Here is a 22,372-nt window from a genome sequence, read left to right as displayed (position 1 = left end):
AATCACTGATTTAAGGCCTGTGTCACAGGCCTAGGACTGTAAATCTGGTCATGGTTGGGGAACTCACAGCTCACAAGGTTGAACCTATTACTATTATTTTGTTGAATGATGTAGTATGTAACTGCCCTCTAAATTTACACCTCTATACCTGTAGATTAGTTTATTAAGCTCTCAGACTTCATCAGAGAAATTTGTTTGTGTGCAGTGGATGATGGTTAATGAAGAAACTTATAATTGGTCAAAGTACAGATAATTAGTGTCTGTGGAGTGCTCACCAACAATTAGGATGATGATATCACCCTTACCACAGAGATTCAGGGGCCATTAAGACAAGGATGCAGAAAGATTATTAGAGCCAGAGGTTGGGGAAGACCAGAGCAAATCAGTATCTCCTCAACATGACGGGACCACGGCACTCATAAACTCACGGCATCTGTGATCAGCTGCACACAGACAGTCAATGTTCTAGCACAGAGTGGGTGGTACCCATGAGCCCTTCTACCCCTAACTGAGGGGCTTTTGACAGCTTCTAGGGGAGGAGAGTCAGTTTTCTTTAAGGGTGTACCCCCCCCCCCCCGCCCTGGTAGATCAACCAAGCTTGTGTAAACAGCAGCAGCAGCAGCAGCAGTAGCAGCAGAAAAAGGGAAGTAGGTAGGAAAGTGGAGGGAGTGGATCTGGGGAGAAAGGGGGAGAAACAGGGGATGAATATGATCAAGATACATTGCATGAATGTATGAAACTCTCAAAGAATTAATAAAAATATTAAAGCTATTACAACTTTATCTCAAAAATTAAAAAAAAAATGAGGGGGTCACCTGAGCACCCACACCTGAGGTTTTCTCCGGCCATCTGTGTGCACACCTACTGTGCACGGATACGTGTCTAGCATAGCACACACACACCCACACCCACACCCACAACCACACACACACTAAATGAACACACATAAAGAACCATTTGGTTCTTCTTGATTTTCATTCTTTATTTCCAACAATTTCATTCTCTCTCTTTGAGGAAATCACAAAACTTCTTAGAATTAGAGTTAGAGATCTGTTTCACTTTAGGATAGAATACAAAACCAAGGATTGTGGGAAGAGGTGAGAGTTGAGTTCACCACGGCTCAACTTTTTTCTCCTGAACAAACTGCCCGTGGGGTCCCTCTGCATCTGGCGGCAAAAGGGCCAAGTACACGGGGGTCTCTGCTCCTTCTTCAGGGCTCTTGGTGGCTGTTGGTCCCGCCATGTCGGTTCTCACCCACCCGGGGCAACAGGCATTGAGGAGGATCTTGTCCCCTCTCCTCTGCTCGCTGAGTTTCCGGGCGTGGATTCTGGACAGGACGGTCACCCCGATCTTGGTCACCGCATATGCACTGTCCGGCCAGCCTTCTTTCTCATGCACTCCTTTCTTCGTGTCTTCCACAAACTTGTTCATGAGCCCCACCAGCTCCTCCTCTGTGATGGTCTCACTGCGAAACTTCTGCTGCAGCTCTGGGCTGCAGTTTTTCAGGGCCCTGAGGCTCACCATGCTCGACATGTTCACCACTCTGCCTAAAACACACAACAGGAGTGATGAGTTCCAAGGAGCAAGGGGTTTAACATAGGAAATTCCCCCTGGAGAGAATCCCAACAGTGTGCATTTATAAAAGAGCATACACAGATAGTTGCCATGGTAGCACAAGGCAAGCTTGGGGCAGATGGAGCAGGCAAGTGGTATTGAAAAGAGCTGCCCTCTGAGGTCTATGGAGCGCAGCCGTAAGAAGCACTGGAATCTTCTAGGAGGGTAACTGGGACAGAGGATGGGAGTTTAAATTGCATGTGTATGTTTTTAAAGTGGTTGCTTGTCTTTATTGGTGTCTATCACAGAGACACGTGTGTCATCCACAGTCCATTGCAGATATCTTTGATGCCTCCATGGCCTCTTTTGTTGGTGATGAGGTGGGACTTTCCAGGTCTACTGTGAAGGGCTAATGTGGAAAAGAGTTCACACTGGTTACTTGTATCTATTTTATTTACTCTCTCATCACCACAACTAACCTGCCCCTGTGAAAAGAGGAGGGGGCTATCTACAGTGGGATGGGAAGCCCAAAAAGAAAGTCACCCGAGAGAAGCTGGCTCACTGGCCAAATTATTTGTGGCATTAGAATTTTTATAATGAAACACGTATGCTAGTTTGTCATGTGCAGGTCATTGGGGAGCTAAAAGGAGCCCGGAGGAAAGTGGAGTCAGATCATAGTAATCAATATAAACCATGCTAAGGCTTGGGCTTCCCACTGAAGGATTTTGGGTGGGGAATAGCAAGTTAAGACAACATGAAAGGAAAGGATAAGGCCCAGGTGAGTTTGTAACTGTGTGGATTGTCAGCAGAGGGCCTTTTGTAGAGCTGAGCTGACAGACCAGGATGCAGGAGACTCCTGGGTGCAATACTCAGTTCTGACTCTGAGGTGAGGATACTCTGAGGGTAAGCATGGTGATTCTCCCAAACTGGTTGGTTACCGAGATGATTTATAGAGAATTAGGGCTAGATTGAGGGAGTATGTGATGGGGAGGCAGAAAGGCAAGGGATGGATGGATGTCAGGAGAAGAGAATTCTGGGAGTGCTCAAGGCAGGTAGGAGAATTTTCTGGGTGGTGTATCCAGTGGGTAGGTGTTGATGAAAGCTCCATCAGTGGGCCTTGGGAACACAGAGGGACATGGGACAAATGGACTTTTGAACTGAGACTTGAGGGAGGTATACAAATCATGTCACAGTGAGCTTCAGTGGGTGCTGAAGGAAATGGCAGAATGGAGGCTCAGCAAGGGGGTCTGTGCAGCTGCAGGTGGAGCCGGAGGGAAAGCTGGGCCTGAGATGCCAGGCAGACCCCAGGAGGGCAGACCCCAGGAGGGCAGACCCCAGGAGGTCAGACCCTAGGAGGGCAGACCCTAGGAGGGCAGACCCCAGGAGGGCAGATCCCAGGGGAACAGACCCAGGAGGGCAGACCCCAGGGGAGGAGACCTCCCAGGAGAGCAGACCCCAGAAGGGCAGACTCCCCCAAGAGGGCAGACCCCCAGGAGGGCAGACCCCAGGGGGGCAGACCTCCCAGGAGGGCAGAGCAGATCACCTACCAGACTCACCTTGGGGTTTTATTAGAGGAAGTAGCGCCATGCAGACAGCCTGGGTACCAAAAAAGTTTGTTTTCATTGCTGCTTCTGCTTGAATGTAAAAGTGGGTCAGATCAGTGCCTTTAGGGGAGAAAGAAGAGCAATAGAGAGCAGTCATCAGTCAGAACCTGACACAATGGTGGACCTGAAGTCTAGTTAGGTAAGTCCTACTGTGGTGGTTTGAATGAGAATGGTCCCCACAGGCTCGTAGATTCAAATGCTTAGTCACCAGGGAGTGGAATTGTTTGGGAAGGATCATGGGATGTGGCCTTGTTGGAAGAGGTGTGTCACTGGAAGTGGGCTTTGAGGTTTCAAAAGACCACATCTGTAGTTGGACTTACATGAAAGCTTGGCCGATACCTTAGGCTTGTTTCTACCTAGTTCTTATAACTTAAATTAACCCATGTCTATTAATTTACTTTCTGCCCTGTGGCTTTATTACCTCATCTCTGTATGCCCATCCTGCTTGCTCTGCATCTCTTGGTATCTCTGCCTTCTTTTCCCCAGGGTTCTCTATGTTCCAAAAATCCTGCCAAGCTATTGGCCTAGCTATTGCCTAGCTTTTTATTAAACCAACCAGAGAGACACATCTTCACAGTGTACAAAAAGATTATTCCACAACACACAACAGGTCTAGTTCCCTTCTCTCTGCCTGCTGCCTGCAGATCAGGATATAAAGCTCTCAGCTACTGCTCCAGCACCAGGCCTGTCTGCTTCCCTACATGATGATCATGGACCAGTCCTCTAAAATGTAAGTGAGTCCTCAATTAAATACTTCATTTTATAAGTTGCCTTGGTCGTTATGTCTCTTCATAATAGAACAGTCCTAAGACACCTACCAATAAGTAATCCTTGTGCCTCTGTGAGGCTCCTGTTTGATAATCCTGTATTTTATCACGTGGCATCACTCCTGGTGCTGAGGTAAAGGCATCCTACAGGGGATCTTGGTGCAAAAGACCCCTCCTCATTTCTTGCTTATTTCCAAATCAGTTAGAACTAAACCCAGCTGGCCTTAAGATCCAATCACAGACATCCCCTTGACATAAACCTGCAAAGGACCCCAGAGTCAAGCCAGATACCTGGCTGTAAGGTTCTTTGAGTGGAACCTTCTATATATTAGCCTATTATACCAGAGCTATATAAGTATGCCATCTTGGGTAAAATTATCTTGGGTAAAATTGGTCCCTGGACCAGCCCTAAATTCCTATCCAGTGTCACCCTGAGCTACAGTTTAACTGCCTGACTGTTGGACTGTTTTGTCTCTGCGTTTGTGAGCAGCTTTGCTGTTGCTGATGTCCAGAGCTGCATATAAATGTCACATTGCATTGTTTGCCCTTAAAAATGCAAAGCACCCGGCCATTGGGTTTACTTCCCACTAATCTGCTTGAGACAGTCCTGCCAGCATTGAACGAAGACTTCATTCAGCTTACTCAGCCTCTCAGGGATTTTCCTCCCCAGGCACCCTATAACACTGGAATATTTATTTGTTCTTGCTCCTCTCGAGGAGCCTATTGAGACCTCCACTAGCTAAAGGTGCCCCCCCCCACCCCTCTGCACTGCCAGGCCAGGAGCAGACAGACCTCCTCGCTGGGAGTCCTTGAAGAAGTCATCTCTTCCCGGTGGCTTATTCTTGGGCCAGGTGCTAATGCCCGCGTTGTTGACCAGCACGTCCAGTCCCCCGTACTCCTCAAGCAGAAAGTCGCGCAGGGCGCGGATGCTCTGCGGGTCATCGATGTCCAGCTGGTGGAAGCGCGGGCTCAGGCCCTCCGCCTGCAGCTGCTGCACCGCCGCCTGGCCCCGCGCCTGGTTCCGCGCCGTGAGCACCACGTCCCCGGAGAACTTCTGACACAGGTCACGTGTGATGGCAAAGCCGATGCCCTTGTTAGCCCCAGTTACCAGAGCTACCTGATTGCGAGATGACATAGTTGAGTAGACAGTGAGAGACACCTTCCACAAGAACTACCTCAGCCGACTCCCGGCTACTAAGATGTTTTTGGACTTGAGAGTCTGTGTGAATATCTGGAGTATCGTGTGCCTTGGGGACCTTTGGCCCAGAGGCTTGAGCAGTTTTGGGCACTGCCCTTGGCACAACTCAGTAGAGGTTCAGAGCAAACAAGACGAACAAGTCTGAGTTAATGATGGATCAAGTGTCCGTTTTGCAGCGAGACATCTTAGTCTCGGAAATGGCCAATCGTCTTTGTTGGTGAGTGTTAAACCAGGGATGGTACACGTGTTGGCACTGCACATGGATTCAGTTTTATAATAGCTTACCACAAGAGAAATTGGATAGTTGATAACAGTCTGAATGTGGAACGTGTTGATAGACAGTTAAGACAAGGGAGAAAGGCGAGACCAGCTTGTAGAGACCCAGAGGACCCCTGGGTCCAAGCCTAGCACTTTGTCCTGACGGGCTTTTAGAAGGTCATGGTCGGACTGACCTGGAAAGGAAAATGCTGGACTTTGCCAAACAGCTCTGAAGTTCTTGGAAGCTACTTACCTGGCAGCCAGGAACTGTTCAGTTGGTCATGTGACTAGGTCTGACCTTTCACGTCTGCTTCTCTATCCTTAACTTTCTGAGGCTCCATCTTACTCGGAGAAATGAGATCTGCCCTGACGATTTGTTCTTCTTGGAGTTTGTAGCATTTCTCTGCAAATGAAATAAGTCTTTACAGCGAGTGTAGAAGGAGCTCTAAGGAATGAGTGGGGACCTGATGGTCCGCTGCGTGTCTGAAAACAAAGCAAAAAACAAAACCGCAGCTAATTCTTGGCTAGGTTTTCCATCAGGGCAGGACACATTTTTAAGTCATCACAGGCTGACACACTGGGTACTAGAAAGCCATCCTTGTCCCTGCAGGTCAGAATGGCAGCTTCCAGGGTACAGCGCAGCCCCATAGAGTACTTTAGAGGAACCAAGGTGCACTGTTTTGTTTAAATTTTAATAAAAATTATATTCGTATCTGTTGCACGTGGAGCACATCCCCCCGATATTCCCTGCCTCTGTCTAGTCCCACCCCTTCGTCCTCTCTTCCCTACTCACCTTCATTCCTCTTTCATGTCCTGTATGTTTATCTATATCTCTACTAAATCTTGGATCCAAAAACGGGAAGAGGCATGGGCATGTGATGTTTGCCTTTCTGAGGCTTAATTTGGTGCTTAACAGGATTACCTTCAGTTGAATCCATTTTCCCATAAATGACAAAATTCTGCTTTTCTTTGTATTGGAAATTTCCAGTGTGTGTGTGTGTGTGCACATTCCTCCATTATTGGATACCTAGGTTGCTTCTATAACAGCAATGTGAACTGTGCCTCGGGAGGCACAGGTGTGCAAGTACCTCTACAATATCTTTTAGTGCTCCGGGTAAACACCTAGGACTGCAGGAGCAGAGTAAGAGGATAGACTGATTTTTCCTTTTTTTTTGAGAAACCCCCTGTTATAGTTAGGGTTTTATTCTTGTGAAGAGACACCACAATCAGGGCAACTCTCCTGAAGGAAAACATTTACTTGGGGCTAGTATTAATGGAAGTATTAAGGAAACTCCATGTAGTTAAAAGGGAGGTTTATTTTGGGGTAACTTACAAGTAAAGGGATAGTTTACAGGGTCCAGGAGAGGTGAAATGCAGTCCAGTGGTGTTCTCTGGAGAACTCTGCTCGGTCTACCTCCAGCATCCAGGATCCAGGAATCAAGAGAGCCGGCACATCCGGATTTCAGGTCTTAAGGGCTCCTGTCTTGGTCCTATCTCGTAGGTGTGACAGTTCCGGGAAGCCTCAATGGGGGTAGTACTTCCAGATCAAAGCTGGAAAAGCTACCCACTATAGGCTGGCTTACAGTTCCAAGGTTTAGTCCATTGTCATCATGGTGAGAAGCATGACAGCATGCAGACAGACATGGTGCTGGGGAGGAGCTGAGAATTCTACATATGGATCCTCAGGGAACAGGCAGAGAGAGTCCCTGGACTCCGCTTGAGCGTCTGAAACCTCAAAGCCCAACCCCAGTGACGCACTTCCTCCAATAAGGCCACACCTCTTAATAGTGCCACTTCCTATGAACTTCTGGGGGCCAGTTTCATTCAAACCATCACATTCTGTGCTGCTGTCTGTAGTAACTGGACTAGTGCATAATCCCACCAGCAGTGGTTATGGACTCCTGCTGTTACTTGTTTTCCTTTAAAATTTACTTATTTATTTTATTCGTGTGTGTGTGTGTGTGTGTGTGTGTGTGTGTGTGTGTGCTTTACCTGAATGTCAGTATGTACACCATGTGCACACCTTGTACCTATGGAAGCCAGAGAGGGTGTCCTGTCTGTTACCTGCCCCTTAAGCTAGGGATATCTCTTCCTCCAAGGCCCAACCTGAGACCCAGAGGGGGAACTAAAGGAAAGATTGCTAAAAGATGTCCCTACTGTCTGGGCTGTAGATAATTCTCCTGGTTTGGCCAAGCATGTGCCCTAGGTAATAGTACAACTGAGGGTTATGCCCATCTGGGTTAAACAGTACCCTGTTAGTTCAGAAGCCAGGGAAGGGATCAGTACCCTCATCAGATGCCTCCCCGAGGCAGGCATGCTCAATTCACACCAGTTGGCCTGGCACACTCCTTTATCACTGGTACAAAAAGCCAGGAACCCAAGACTTCAGACCTGCACAGGACTTAATTAAGGACTGAAGAAGTGGATAGAAATTATTCACCCAGTTGTCCCTGATCCCTGTACTCTGCCCATCATGTGACCACAAGCATAGAAGGTGGATGGGTTTAAAAGGTGCATTTTTCCCCATTCCTCTGTCAGAATGGAGTCACTCCATCCTTGCATTTGAATGGGCCAATCCTGGACTGGGAACACAGGGACCACTGACTTGGACTCGATTGCCTCAGGGATTCAAGACTTCCTCCACCATCTTTGCATCTTTGATGAGGACCTTAACCAGGACTTACGCTGTTTTTGAAGTGAGTACCCAAAGTTTACCCTGTTCCAATATATGGATGGCTTATTATTGGCTGCCAAGGATAAAGAGGCTGTTTAGAGGCTACTCAAAGACCCCCAAGGACTCTGGCTCGATTAGGCTACTGCGTCTCCAAAAAGAAAGCTCAGCTTTGCACTTCACAGGTCACCTATTTGGGGTATGAACTGAAATAAGGGAAAAGACTATTGTCCAAGGTCTGCATAGAGACTATAATGAGAATCCCTACCCCAGCCACAAAGAAGCAAATCAGAGAATTCTTGGGGGAAGGTCAGATATTGCTGCCTCTGGAGACTTTGCTGAGATTGGCAGGCCTGTGTATTGAGCCACTGTGGGAGACAATGTCCCCTTGGAATAGACTGCAGAACATGATCAGGCTTTTAAGAACTTAAAGGAGGGGGGCTGGAGAGATGGCTCACAGGTTAAGAGCACTGGTAGCTCTTCCAGAGGTCCTGAGTTCAATTCCCAGCAACCACATGGTGGCTCACAGCCATCTGTAATGAAATCTGGTGCCCTCTTCCGGCATGCAGACATACATGCAGATAGAGCACTGTGTACATAATAAATAAGTTTAAAATAAAATAAAATAAAAGACCATAAAGGAGACTGGTGTAGTGCTGTGGGATGGTCTGTATGTCAAGTGTGTTGCTAATTGGTCAATAAATAAATCACTGATTGGCCAGTGGCCAGGCAGGAAGTATAGGCGGGACAAGGAGGAGAATAAAACTGGGAAGTGGAAGGCTGAGTCAGAGAGACACTGCCAGCCACCACGATGACAAACAGCATGTGAAGATGCAGGTAAGCCACGAGCCACATGGCAAGGTATAGATTAATAGAAATGGGTTAATTTAAGCTATAAGAACAGTTAGCAAGAAGCCTGCCACGGCCATACAGTTTGTAACCAATATAAGTCTCTGTGTTTACTTGATCGGGTCTGAGAGGCTGTGGGACTGGCAGGTGAGAGAGATTTGTCCTGACTGTGGGCCAGGCAGGAAAACTCTAGCTACAGTGCAGGCCCTGCATGAACTCTCCCTGACATTACCAAGCCCCTCCGTCTTTATGCCCATGAAAGAAAAGACCTTGCTAAGGGAGTCCTGACCAAACCCTGGGTCCTTGGAAAAGGCCAGTAGCCTATATTTCAAAAAGAGACTGGATCCAGGGGCCTCTGGATGGTCTCCTTGCCTGTGGGTTATAGCAGCTACTGCAGTTCTTGGTGAAGAATCAGACCAGCTTACATTGGGACAAAGTATAAGACCCTGCATGCAGCAGAGTCCTTGCTCGGGGTGAAACTAACTGATGGATGTGACATACTTCTTTGACTCAATGCCAAGCTCTCCTTGTAGACAAAGACAGACTGACATAATGAGTCTTTGGCCATCAGCTCTGCCACCTTGCTGCTGGACGACGACCCAGAGGTACCTGTCCATGACTGTCTTGAGATGTTGGATGTCATCTCAGGACTCATCAGACCTGACAGATGTTCCTCTTATTAGCAGAGATGTTGTACACCGATGGCAGCAGTTTTGTCAAAGAAGGAATCAGGTATGCAGGGGTGGTGCTGGTTACAGGCCAACAAGAAGTCACTGGGTACAAGCCCTACCCAGGACACGTCTGTGGTGGTATTGTGTTCGCCAAAATATTGTGTACCCTAATAAGCTTATCTGGGGTCAGAGAACAGAAAAGCCACTAGATACTTAGGATAGGCAGTGGTAGCACACGCCTTTAATCCCAGCTTTCCAGAGGCAGAAATCCATGTGTTCAAGGATACAGCCAAGCATGGTGACTCACGCCTTTAATCTCAGAAAGCGAGCCTTTAATCCCAGGGAGTGATGGTAGAAAGCAGAAAGGTATATAAGGCGTGAGAACCAGAAACAAGAAGCATTTGGCTGGTTAAGCTTTTAGGTTTTGATCAGCACAGTTCAGCTGAGAGCCATTTGGAGATGAGGACACAGGCTTCCAGTCTGAGGAAACAAGATCAGCTGAGAAGTTGGCCAGGTGAGGTTAGCTGAAATAAGAGTACTCAGTCACTAAAATGGTCTGAAGGAAAGAAAATATTTATTCAGGTAGCTGATGTGCTTTTGCTACAGCTCATGTCCATGGACAAATATATAAACAAGGGGCCTTTTAACATCAGAACGAAAAATCATCAAAAATAAACAGATTACTACACAGCTTTTGGAGTAGTTTGGAGGCAGTTAGCTACCTGCCTAACTGGCTATTACACATTGACCAGGGCACCAATAAGACCCAGCCCACAGACCCAAGGCAACAACTATGCATATCAGGTTGCCAGGGATGAGGCTCTAGGGGAACCCAGACTATCCTGGAATTGTTAGCCACCCCTAAGCCCCTACTCCACCTTGATGAGGATGTTCCCAAATGTAACTCATTGGAGATTGTGATATTCTAGCCTGGGAGCCTGGGGAAAACAGCCATAGTCAGTGGGTCCTACCGGATGGTAGGATTTGCATGCTAAAGTCACTGGACAGGAACTGGCTAATTTCCCTACATCACTCAATGAATTTGTCACCTAAAAAGACTCAGGACTTATCTCCCCTCAGGTCTGGCTACCTGAGAAATACTCCACATCATTTCGGATTGCTGCTTGGCTTGCACCCCGGTAAATATTAGAAAGGACATGCTGCCTCCAGGACAGTGAGACCAAGGTCCTGTGCCTGGTGAGTTGTGGGAATCTGACTTCACCGAAGGCAAACCAGGACTATATGGATACAAATATCTGCTGGGCTTTGCTGACACTGTCTCAGGCTGGGTAGAGGCTTTTCCTTCCTGAACAAAACGGCCCAAGCAGTAGCAAAAGGACTCACAGTGGGAATCATTACCAGGTTTGGCCTCCCTTTGTCTCTAGGGTCAATGGCCCAATTATCTCAATTAGTTTCAAAGACTCTTCACATGAACTGGAAATTACATTGTAGCATCCTCAAAGTTCAGGATGGACAGAAAGGATGAATAGATCTATGCAAGATATAAACTGAATACACTGGAGACTGGTGGTAACTAGGTTGATCTCTTGCCTTATGTCCTCCTGAGACCCCCTTGTACCCCGCACTGAGGAAAGTTCACCCCACATGAGACAGTCTTTGGGCAGCTACCTCCTGTCACCCCTTGGGTACATGGTGGGGGTTGTCAGATTGTCTCACTCCAATCTCTGAATCCGTAGAAGGATTGCAGTTCACTTTGGAGAAGATCTTGCCTCAGGTCCAGGCTGTTCAGCTTGATGGGTACCGTCTAGCTGACCACTCATTCCAGCCTGGTGACGCTGTGTTAATCTGCTGCTTCAAAACTGACCAGTGGGTAGGGCTGGAGAGATGGCTCAGAGGTTAAGCACGCGGGCTGCTCTCCCAGAGGTCCTGAGTTCAACTCCCATCAACCACATGGCTGCTCACAACCATCCATAATAATTTCTGGTGCCCTCTTCTGGTGTGCAGGCATACATGCAGGCAGAACACTATATTTAATAAATAAATAAACAAACAAATAAATCTAAAACAAACAAAACAACAACAACAAAACTGACCAGCTAGAACCCAGATGGAAAGGACCTTACATCATGATTCTCTGGATACCCAGCACTCCTGGATTTATCACTCACACCCCAAGAAGGTACCTGAAGACCCCATCGAAGGAGAAACGGGGCACCAGAAATGGACAGTGACCTGGTGTGGCCCTCTTGAGATTATGATTTCTAAGGTTTAATGATTTGTTAATTGCTGTGGGATGGTCTGTATGTCAAATGTGTTGCTGATTGGTCAATGAATAAATCACTGATTGGTCAGTGGCCAGGCAGGAAGTATAGGCGGGACTAACAGAGAGGAGAATTGAGAGAACAGGAAGCTGGGAGAGGGAGACACTGCCAGCCGCCATCAGGACAAGGAAGATGTAAAGTACCGGTAAGCCACAAGCCACGTGGCAAGGTATAGATTAATAGAAATGGATTAATTTAAGCTGTAAGAACAGTTAGCAAGAAGCCTGCCACGGCCATACAGTTTGTAACCAATATAAGTGTCTTTGTTTACTTGGTCGGGTCTGAGTGACTGTGGGACTGGCAGGTGAGAGAGTTTGTCCTGACTGTGGGCCAGGCAGGAAAACTCTAGCTACAGTTAATAATCTGTTCTTGTTTTCTTTTATTGCTATATCTGCCGTAAGGACTGTTCTAACCTGTTGGATTATATTCATGCCCTTAACTAGCTCTAGCTACCATAATATCCCCACAAACTTCCCACCTGCAACTGAGAACTTAGATTTACAACAACAGGAAACATTTTGGCTTCAGTCCGGACCCAGGATCAACACAAGCTGAGCACTGACCTTTGCAATTTATTCAACTTGGGTTGTACTGTGGGTGCTTGGCCTGGTTACAGGTTTGGGATCAATCAAGTTCATGGTTCATGCCCAAGAAAAGAACATGCAGATATGGGGTTGTAGCCATCTTAGTTAAGAAAGAAGCTTACAAGGCACCCAGATTAATGCCTGTCCAGCTCATGGGGCTTTCTCTTGTGCTGAAAATAGTGAACATGAATATTACTGTGCTTCTTGAGCTGTGTAACTATAGGCCCCTGAGAGAAATCCAAAGTCGATCTTATTACTATAACCTGAAACCCTGCTGAGATCAGTCCCAACTGTGAGCAAGGGTCGGTCATGCCGTCAGCCCTATAACCTTTATGCTCAAAATGTGGACCCTATATCATTCTCCATAGAAACCTGGGGACTTAGTTAATACCCTCTGGACATGATACCAGTACCCTTATTATAATTCAAAGAAAATGTGTTCAACCATAAATACTAAAAACTATAGGCCCCAATAAAAATCTTCTCCTGGTGCCCCAGATTTCCCCATCACAGCCATGTTCCTGTCATAGCACGCCTACAACCTACCGCAACACGCACATATCCTGAGGACTTTTGTCTGGCCTATTTCAACTTCTACCAAACTACCCTCATCTCACCCACACCCTCCACATACACTTCCATATACCTTGCCGCCATTCAAAACTCAAAGGCCTCCAATACCTACACCCACTCTCCCAACAGAGGTTCCCCTCTTGACTGTGCTCTCAGCAGCCTTTTCCTTCCTTATTCTGCGACTAACACGATCGTTGGCTTTGTCTGGGCCCAAACTCCCTTACGATGTGGGGATGGCTTACAACATGTCTCTGCAGCATGACCACAAGTCATTGCTGATACTTGGTCCTGGTCCCAGCCCCAGCTAACCCTAGGTGACATACAGGGACAGGTACTGTGTGTTATGTCCAACGCATCAGATCACTTGGCATTTCTTTATTTGGAAAGTTGTATGACCATTGTACAAAACCTAACTGTCACTGGCCTTGAGAACAAACAACTCTCCCGCCCCTTCAGATGCTTGGTGAGCCTGTACGGAAGGTTTTACGCATTGCTTATCAGTCTCCCTCATTTACATGGAACACATCCATTTTTTGTATTCTTACTTATGTTACCCCTCAAATTTATATTTAGGATGGGGACACAGGCTACTCAAGTCTGGCCATAGTGGGCAGCTCCCATTTTAATTCCAGTTTTAGTGGGTGCAGGAGTAGCTGGCCCGGAGGCACTAGGAACATTGGCACTAATCCTGCAGGATCAAGAGTTCAAAACCCTAAATGTCCACGTTAAACAGGACTGGATTTTTTGAAAACTCAGCCTCCAGATTAGAATGACAAGTAGACTCTGTGGCAGAAATAGTATTATGAAACAAGAGAGGTCTCAATTTGCTCTTCATGGATCAAGGAGGGCCATGTGTAGCCCTGGGAGAAATTTGCCATTTCTATGCTAACCAATCAGGTGTAATTAGAGAAACCCTTGGTATAGATAGAAACAATCTTAAAACCAAACAGACTATGAGCGAGGAGATAATTGGTACCAATCCCCATTTCATGGCTCCCCTGGCTGGCCACTCTGGCTTCAGCTGCTGCAGACCCCCAAGACTCCTCCGGATGCTACTCACAATATGGCCACGCATCCTCTGATGCATTTCAAGTTTTGTTTTCCACCAGATAGAAAGAGCTAAGATATTTACCGTCTGCCGCAGGCATTATCAGTCCATACAACAGACATGAATGACTGTTCCCTAGCAAGGATTTGAAAGGGACACAGAAGGTAAGGGAGGAATGATGGACCAACCTGACCCTATCTGATGGTTGGAAGCCATTCTGTTACAAGGTCAAAATAAGTTCGTTTCTGTTCACTGCAAAGCTCCTTGGCCACACTTTAACCTATTTCTGGAATTTCCTCACCCCACGGAGTCCGATTTATATTTTGAACATACCCTGATCTCTACCCTGATAAGATAAGGTGCTCTGCCAGGAAATGTTCGGTTAAATAATCTTACCGCTGTCTGGTTCAGTAAACTTCCTTGCCAAGTCCTTAGGTGGCCACATTCCTTTGAAAATGCCCAGTTCACATCTTTTCCCTATAAAAGGAGGCCTGAAAAGTCAACCTATACTACTCTCTCAAATCCTGCAGTGGAGTGTCAGTCCTATGGGTAGAAATAAAACCTATTTTATTTACTGGATTAGAAAATTTAGGCATTATCAGTCCATACAACAGACATGAATGACTGTTTCCTAGCAAGGATTTGAAAGGGACACAGAAGGTAAGGAAGGATAAGGTAAATAGATAAATAGAATAAATAAAACTTGCCTAGTTGGCCGTAATTTGGGTAATGGTCCTTATCCTGCCTCAATGGGGTCAACACCAGCTTGGCTGTGATGAATGATCTTTTCTGAAATGTTCAAGTTTGGTTTGTTTATATTTTAGTGAGAAAATTTGCACTATGTTCACCAGGAACATAATTTTTCATAATTTTCTTTGGCTATTGTTATTGCCTTTAGTTAGCTTTGATTTAAGGGTAATGCCGACTCTGTAAAAAAGAGTTTGGTAGCGTTCTTTTTATTTCTAGTGCATGAAGTAGTTTGAGAAACGGAGGCATCCATTCAAAGGCCTGGTAGAATTCACCAGCAAATCCATCTAGGCCTGGACATTTTTTTTTCATTTGGGAGGTTTTTCAAAATTATTGCTTCAATCTTGTTATAGAGCTGTTTAAGTTATTTACTTTGCTTTAGTTTTTTTGTTTGTTTGTTTTATTTTGTTTTTTCGAGACAGGGTTTCTCTGTGTTGTTTTTTTGGTGCCTGTCCTGGATCTCTCTATATATACGAGGCTGGCCTTGAACTCACAGAGATTCGCGTGGCTCTGCCTCCCAAGTGCTGGAATTAAAGGCGTGCGCCACCACTGCCTGGCTCTTCGCTTTAGTGTTAGTAGGCCATATAAGAATGTACCTTGTAATATTCATTGAATAATGAAATAACGAACCCATGGTCATCAAGCTCAAAGTGGGCTGTGTTGGGAGGTGAGTTTTCTTTAGTTTGGACACTAAGGGAATAAGTACCATATCACTTCAGGTCCCATTTTTTGCTGTTCCCTGGTTAGCTGCCAGCAACAAGTGGCCATTTAATCTAAACTTAGTCAAAATTAGTGAAATTAGGAACTTGGGCCTTATTTGCAGTAGTCATATGTGAGGTGTCTAATAGTCATGTGTCAGCCGCCCCTGTGTGCATCATTGCATACACGGAATACTCCTGTCATTGCGAAACATTCTGTTATTTAGCTTTGCTTAACACAGATCGCAATTATTCCACCATTTTTAGGTAATTTTTCAATTAGTTTCTTAACAAACAATTAATAACAAGAAAAACCCCATTTCTCCCCAATGGAAGTATTTGTTGCTGTTTTCAGATGGGTCTCGTGTAGCTGAGGCTAGCCTTGACCTGGCCGTGTATCTGAGGATAACCTGGAACCTCTGATGCTCAGCTTCTGCCTCTCAGGTGCTGGAATTACAGGTGTGTGCTACCATGCCCAGCTGAAAATCTTGAGATAATTATAGGCTGACATAGAGTTACCAGGAAGAATCTAGAAAGTATCTTAACCTTTGACCAGCTTCCCAGATTTTGCAAAACTATAGTACAACAATCCCTTCATTAAACCGATGGCAAAACAATCCACCAAGCATGTTCAGAATATGCTGGTTTTATGCCTTCATTTATGTGTATTTAGTTCCACATAATTTTATCACACACATACACACACACCTTTTATCTACCACAATCAAGACAAAGAACACACTTCAGCCCCCTGGCAACCAGGCACCTGCTCCCTACGTTTACAATCCTTTTATTTCAACAGTGGTGAGCAGCTGAAGCCACCCAGTATATGTCATGGTCAGATTCAGCTGTCAATTTAACATGAACCTAGAGACACTTGGGCAGAGTGACTCTCAATTGCAGAATTGCCTCCATCAGATTGGTCTGTGGGAGTGTGTTTGTGCCTTAGTTGGGGTTGCTATTGCTGTGATGAAACACCATGACCAAAAGCAGCTTGGGGAGGAAGGGGTTATTTTAGCTTATACTTCCAGGTAGCAGTCCATCACTTAAGGAAGTCATGGCAGGAACTCAAACAGGGCAGAAACCCTGGAGGCAGGAGCTGATGCAGAGGCCATGGTGGAGTGCTGCTGACTGGCTTGCTCCCTATGGCTTGCTCAGCCTGCTTTCTTATAGAACCCAGGACCACCAGCTCAGAGATGGGCTGGGTCCTCCTCCATCAATCAATAATTAAGAAAATGCCCTACAGCTGGATCTTATAAAGGTATTTTTTTCAATTGACATTCCCTCCTTTCAGATGATTCTAGCTTGTGTCAAGTTGATATTAAAACTATCCAGCACAATGTGTGTGTGTGTGTGTGTGTGTGTGTGTGTGTGTGTGTGTGTGTATGTGTATGTATGTATGTATGTATGTGTATGTATGTATGTATGTGTGTATGTATTTCCTTAATTGCTAATTGGTGTAGAAAGGCCCATCCCACTGTAGGTGGCGCCCTCCCTAGGCATAAAGACACCTGAACACGGGCCTGGAAGTGAGCCTGGAAGCAGGGATCTTTTTGGTCTCTGGCCCAGTTTCTCTTCAGACTCCCACCTTGAGTGCCTGCATTGGCTTTCCTCGATGACAGACTACAACCTGTAAGCTTAAACAAACTCTTCCCTCCCAAAGATGCTTTTGGTCGGTGTTGTATAACAGTGCACAAAGCAAACTAGAACACTATGTAATGTTTTGGGTTTTCTTTCTTTCTTCTGTTTATTTTATGTTCTTTTAAGACAGGGTCTCTATTTGTAGACCTGGCTGTCCTGATCTTCCTATGTGACTAGGCTGACTTGAAACTCACAGAGATCCTCCTGCCTCTGCCTCTTAAGTGCTGGGACTAAGGACTCGAGCCACTATGCCTGGCTCGTTGTTCCCCTTTTCAGTCTCTGCAATTCCGAGACTGAATTTTTCTGCCTGTCCCTCTGTCTGTCATTGGCTGACCCCACTGTAAGACACTAGTTCTTTTTTCCTTCAGCTAGGATGACCCATGTTAGAAGGACGTGCATGAATTAAATCCAACCCAAGGGGCCCTCAGAGATAGCTCATGACACGCAAGGGAGTCTGAACACAATGAGGGTCCTGACAGAGTCGCAAAGTTGAAGCAGCCCAGGGGTCTGACTCTCAGCTTGGCTTTCCCTTTTAGTGTTGATGTCGGCATTGGGATGGAGCTGTCTACGGGCTCCATTCCCCAGAAAAAATGCAGCGGACAAAATGTTAGTTACTGTCAGTGTGTCAGGGCAAAAGCACAACTCTCAAAGATGCACACAGGGAATGCTATTTGTGTAGAAATGAGGAAGTCCCTAATTTTTAGCACTGACACACCAGCCTCATATTCAGGTAACTGTGCCCCGCCCCTGCCCTTTGTCAACATGGCTACTGCCTGCCTACTGAAATTCCTTCCTTTTCTGTTCCTTAAGACAGTACCTTGCTGTGTAGCTCCTGGCCGGCCTGGAGCTCACTACCCGTCTGGTCTCAGGCTTCCTGAGATCCTCCTGCCTCTGCCTCCCACGGGCTGGGATTACACACATTATTAGGCAGGATGGTTCCAGCTGGCTGTTGGCTGGTTAACCTCCACTGTTAATGTCTACCACTTACCCTCCATGATGCCTCTGGCTGGCTCTGGGCTGGTTGCCTCCTGCCGCTGCTGCTGTTTGCTGTCTCATTAATTTCTCTCAGTCCAGCTTTCCGGAAGGAGGACATCTGCAGTGCCTCTGGGTCCTCCTTGTCTTTGTACGAGACCTGAGCTCCTCCCTGGGCTCTGACTCTATAAGGGAGCTGCTCCCTCAAACTTCTGCATGTTGGGGGTGTGTCATGTCTGCCCACCACGCTTTTTTTTTTTTATGCTCTCAGGTTTGTTGTCTGTTGCTCTTAATGACTTAATGAATAGTTCTTAATACTGTTCCAAGGTTCCACATGGACATCTTGTTTCCCAAACAAACTCAACCTTTTTAGGTAAAGGAATAATGCTGAGTGTTTCCACAGTGTTCAGCTCACTGTTCTCTGTCTCTGTCTCTGTGTGTGTGTGTGAGACAGAGAGAGAGAGAGAGAGAGAGAGAGAGAGAGAGAGAGAGAGAGAGAGAGAGAGAGACTGTATAATTGTACACACAGGCACAGGCTGGTTGGCAAAGGCAAAAGGTGAAAACACTCATGATCATATTTATACAGAATCACCAAAAGCGGCGTTTTTGTTGAGAATAGTTACATAATAGATTACATCATTGCTTACTTTCGGGTGTCCCAGACATCTAGTGTCAGCATCATTGCTGACTCAATCTCTCACCATGTCCAGGGTCAGCCATGTTTTAGCTGACTCATGGTTACTAGTTACTCACATCTGCATCATGGTGACTAAGCATAAAGCAGCCCTTATGGCCTTCTGTTTCCTACCTTGTATGAGTGTGTGTGTGTGTGTGTGTGTGTGTGTGTGTGTGTGTGTGTGTGTGTGTGTCTGTGTAGAATAGTGGTGTTTGAGTGAGTGTGTGTGTGTCAGTGTAAAACAGGGGTGTTTGATGAGTGTGTGTGTCAGTGTAGGACAGTGGTGGTTGATGTGTGTGTGTGTGTGTGTGTGTGTGTGTGTGTGTGTGTAGGTGCTGGGAACTGAACCTGGGCCCTCTGCAAGAGCTGCCAGTGCTCATGGCCCCTGAGACGCCACTGTGACCCAACTGGACACAAGCAACTGTTGATATTATTTTTCTTTGGTAGGGCTTACTTTATGGCCTCATATAAGGTTCATTTTTGAGAATTTCCATGGGTAATGAAAAAGGTATGTTTCTGTTGGTTGCCATATTCTTTAAAAAAATATTTTACAACTTTTTTCTTTGAGAATTTCATACACATGCACCCTCCATACGTCTCCCTAACTTATGCTAGATCCCAGCCTTCCTAATCCCCCTAACAACTTCACGACCTTGTTCTCTCTCTCTCTCTCTCTCTCTCTCTCTCTCTCTCTCTCTCTCTCTCTCTCTTCCTTCTCCTCCTGTTCCTCCTCTTCTCTATTTAATAGCACACTGAGGTGGTGTTGCCCATATGGGCACATATATGATGTTGTCCACTAGCAGGGTCAGCACACCCCTAAAGAACACTGACTCTTCCTCTCTTGGTAGCCATCATCTGTCAGCAGCTCCTCAGCTAGGGGTAGGAGTCCTGTCTCAGGATGGCCTGTTCCCACACATCTGTTGGGTTCATTTGATCTGTGGTGTACTTTAACTCCGTGGTTTCTTGGTTGACTTTTTTTAGATGCCCTAGTAGAGATGAGGGTGGACATCAAACTTACCCACTGTGATTGTGTCAGAACCCATCAGATGCTGTATGCCCACAAGCTTTTTCTCATTAAGTTTGGAGACCCAGTATTTTATGCACATGCATTTACAATAATTATATCATCTTGATGAATAGTTTCCTTGCTTAATATATGATGGCCTTCTTTATCTCTTCTGCCTAATTACAGTCTAGTTTGTTACAGAGATAGCTCAGCCTCCATTCACTTACTAGCATTTCCCATCCTTTGACTCTTGGTCTGTATCTTTACCAGTGACATGTGTTTCTCTGAATCAATGAGTAGCTCAGCCTTGTTGTTCAACCGATCAACCTGTCTGCATCTCTTTATGGAGGAGTTGAAGCAGTTTACGTTAAAGGCTATTACTGAGCGATGTTTACTAATTCCTATGCTTTTGTTTGTTGGTTGGATGATTGTTTGCTGTTTATTTTCTCTGCCTTAGTTTTAGGAGGATCCTGCGCTGGACATAATGGATTTCTTTACCTTTTCCTTTTTTCTTTCATTTCTCTCCTGAAGTTTGTTCTTTCCCATGCTCTCATGATGGAGGCCACTTTACTCCTTCCTTCTCCTTCCACAGCACCGACTGACAGTCAGGAATTGCTGTAGTTTGTGTTTGTAGAATATGGTCCTTCCACAGCACCGACTGATGGCCAGGAACTGCTGTAGTTTGTGTTTGTAGAATATGGTCCTTCCACAGCACCGACTGACAATCAGGAACTGCTACAGTTTGTGTTTGTAGAATATGGCACAGAGAGACTCTGTTCTGATCACATCTGCTTGAGGTTCTTAATGTCTCTTCTGTTTGGAAATCTCTACAAATCTGGGGAATCTTATTTCATTGAACAGATTCTCAACACTCTTAGTGGTTATCACAGCTCCTCCTGTCCCATGGGTTTTTAGGTTTGTTTTTTTTTTGCTTGCATTCCAGGTTTCTTGGATGTGAGGTCATGCTTGCTTTTTATTATCACTCCTTGCTGATGGTTGACTACAATACTTTTCTAACTTTGTTTTCCACCTCCACATTCTCTCTTCTGCTTGGTGATGTCCACTGGAGATGCTTTGCATTTTTTCAAATTCAATCATTTGACTTATTGAGATTTCATTTCCAATATTCCTATTTGTTTTCTTTCTTTCAGAATTTCAATTTTATTGCTGAAATTTTTTCCACGTTGAACTTCTCTGTTGGCTTTATTGCTTTTCTTACCCATTTCGCTGAGTTTTTTCTTTGTTTTGCTGACTTTTTCTCTCCATTCCTGGTTGAATTCATTTGCCTATTGGGATCCTTTTTCAGGTCAAGGATCATTTTTACCAACAACATTTTCAAATTGTCACCTGAAATGTCACCTGTTTTAGTATCTTTTAGCTCATTAACTGAGGGGTTATGGTCTTCGGGAGGTGCCCTGTACCTTATTAGTTCATGCTTCTTGTGTTTCCATGTTGCAGTTTGTGCATCTTTCTGTTTGGTTATCTCTTCTGGTTTTATTTGGGAATCTTATTGTTATGTGCTCTTGTGACAGTGTGTAGTCAGATGTTTCTCCAGTCCTCCCAGGCCCTGTGGTCAGGACGAATCTCTCCCACCAGCATCTCGCAGCTGCTTGGCCCCAAGTAAACACACAGAGGCTTATATTAATTATAACTGCTTGGCCATTAACTGCTCAGCCATTAGCTCAGGCTTATTACTGATTAGCTCTTACACTTAAATTAATCCATAATTCTTATCTAAGTTTAGCCACGTGGCTTGGTACCTTTTCTCAGTTCTGCCTTGTCATCTTGCTTCCTCTGTGTCTGGCTGGTGACTCCTGACTCTGCCCTTCCTCTTCCCAGAATTCTCCTAGTCTGCTCACCCTGCCTATACTTCCTGCCTGGCTACTGGCCAATCAGCATTTTATTAAACCAGTGTACAAGAGCATTATCCCACAGTAACAGTTAGCTTTATCTGACAACTGAACACAGTCTAGAATCATCTGGGAAGAGAGTCTCAGTGAGAGATTGTCCTCATCAGGTTGTCGTGTGGGCATGTCTGTGGCAGAGTGTCTTCACTGCTACTTGATGCAGGAAGACCTGACCCATGGTAGGCAGTACTGTTACCTGGGCAGGGGGGTCCTGAATTAGACAGGACAGGAGAAAGCCAGGTGAGGGCAGGCAGGCAGCATGGTGCATTCATTTCTTTCTGCCCTTGACTGTGGATGTGATGGGACCAGCTATCTCAGCTCCTGCCTTGACTTCCCCTGGACGATGAACTGTACCTGGAATTGTAGGTCAGGTAAGCCCTTTCCTTCCCAAAGTTGCTTTTTGTCAGGGCATTTTATGACAGCAGCAGAAATGTCCCTGGAATGACTCACTCAAAAGCTCAGTCCCATGCTGTTCACAAAGGAGGAATCAGTTGCTATAGTGGCATCAGCGAACCTCACTAGATGCAGAACAGCACTTGAAACCCACTGTAGCCAACTAACACATGACCATTGGCCACCAAACCGGGACTGGAAGAAATGATGCATGCGGAATATGCTGTAAGGTAAAAACCAATGGGGCTGGAGAGGTGGCTCAGCAGTTGAGAG

General features: G+C 45.8%; 1 protein-coding gene across 1 annotated transcript; it reads right to left on the bottom strand.

Moving 5' to 3' along the window:
• Positions 1 to 1,092: 1,092 nt before the first annotated feature.
• LOC128111620 (carbonyl reductase [NADPH] 1-like) lies at positions 1,093 to 5,060 on the bottom strand. Its single transcript, XM_052739872.1, has 3 exons — positions 4,778 to 5,060; positions 3,111 to 3,224; positions 1,093 to 1,547 (listed from the first exon to the last, which is right to left on the bottom strand). The coding sequence occupies exons 1-3, from the start codon at positions 5,058 to 5,060 to the stop codon at positions 1,111 to 1,113; spliced, it is 834 nt and encodes a 277-aa protein (XP_052595832.1). The 3' UTR covers positions 1,093 to 1,110.
• Positions 5,061 to 22,372: the final 17,312 nt, after the last annotated feature.

The sequence above is a fragment of the Peromyscus californicus genome, unplaced genomic scaffold (assembly GCF_007827085.1).
Source record: "Peromyscus californicus insignis strain IS unplaced genomic scaffold, ASM782708v3 Scaffold_16__1_contigs__length_79575227, whole genome shotgun sequence".
Classification (NCBI taxonomy): Eukaryota; Metazoa; Chordata; class Mammalia; order Rodentia; family Cricetidae; genus Peromyscus; species Peromyscus californicus.
This window is presented reverse-complemented; position numbering and strand designations above follow the sequence as displayed.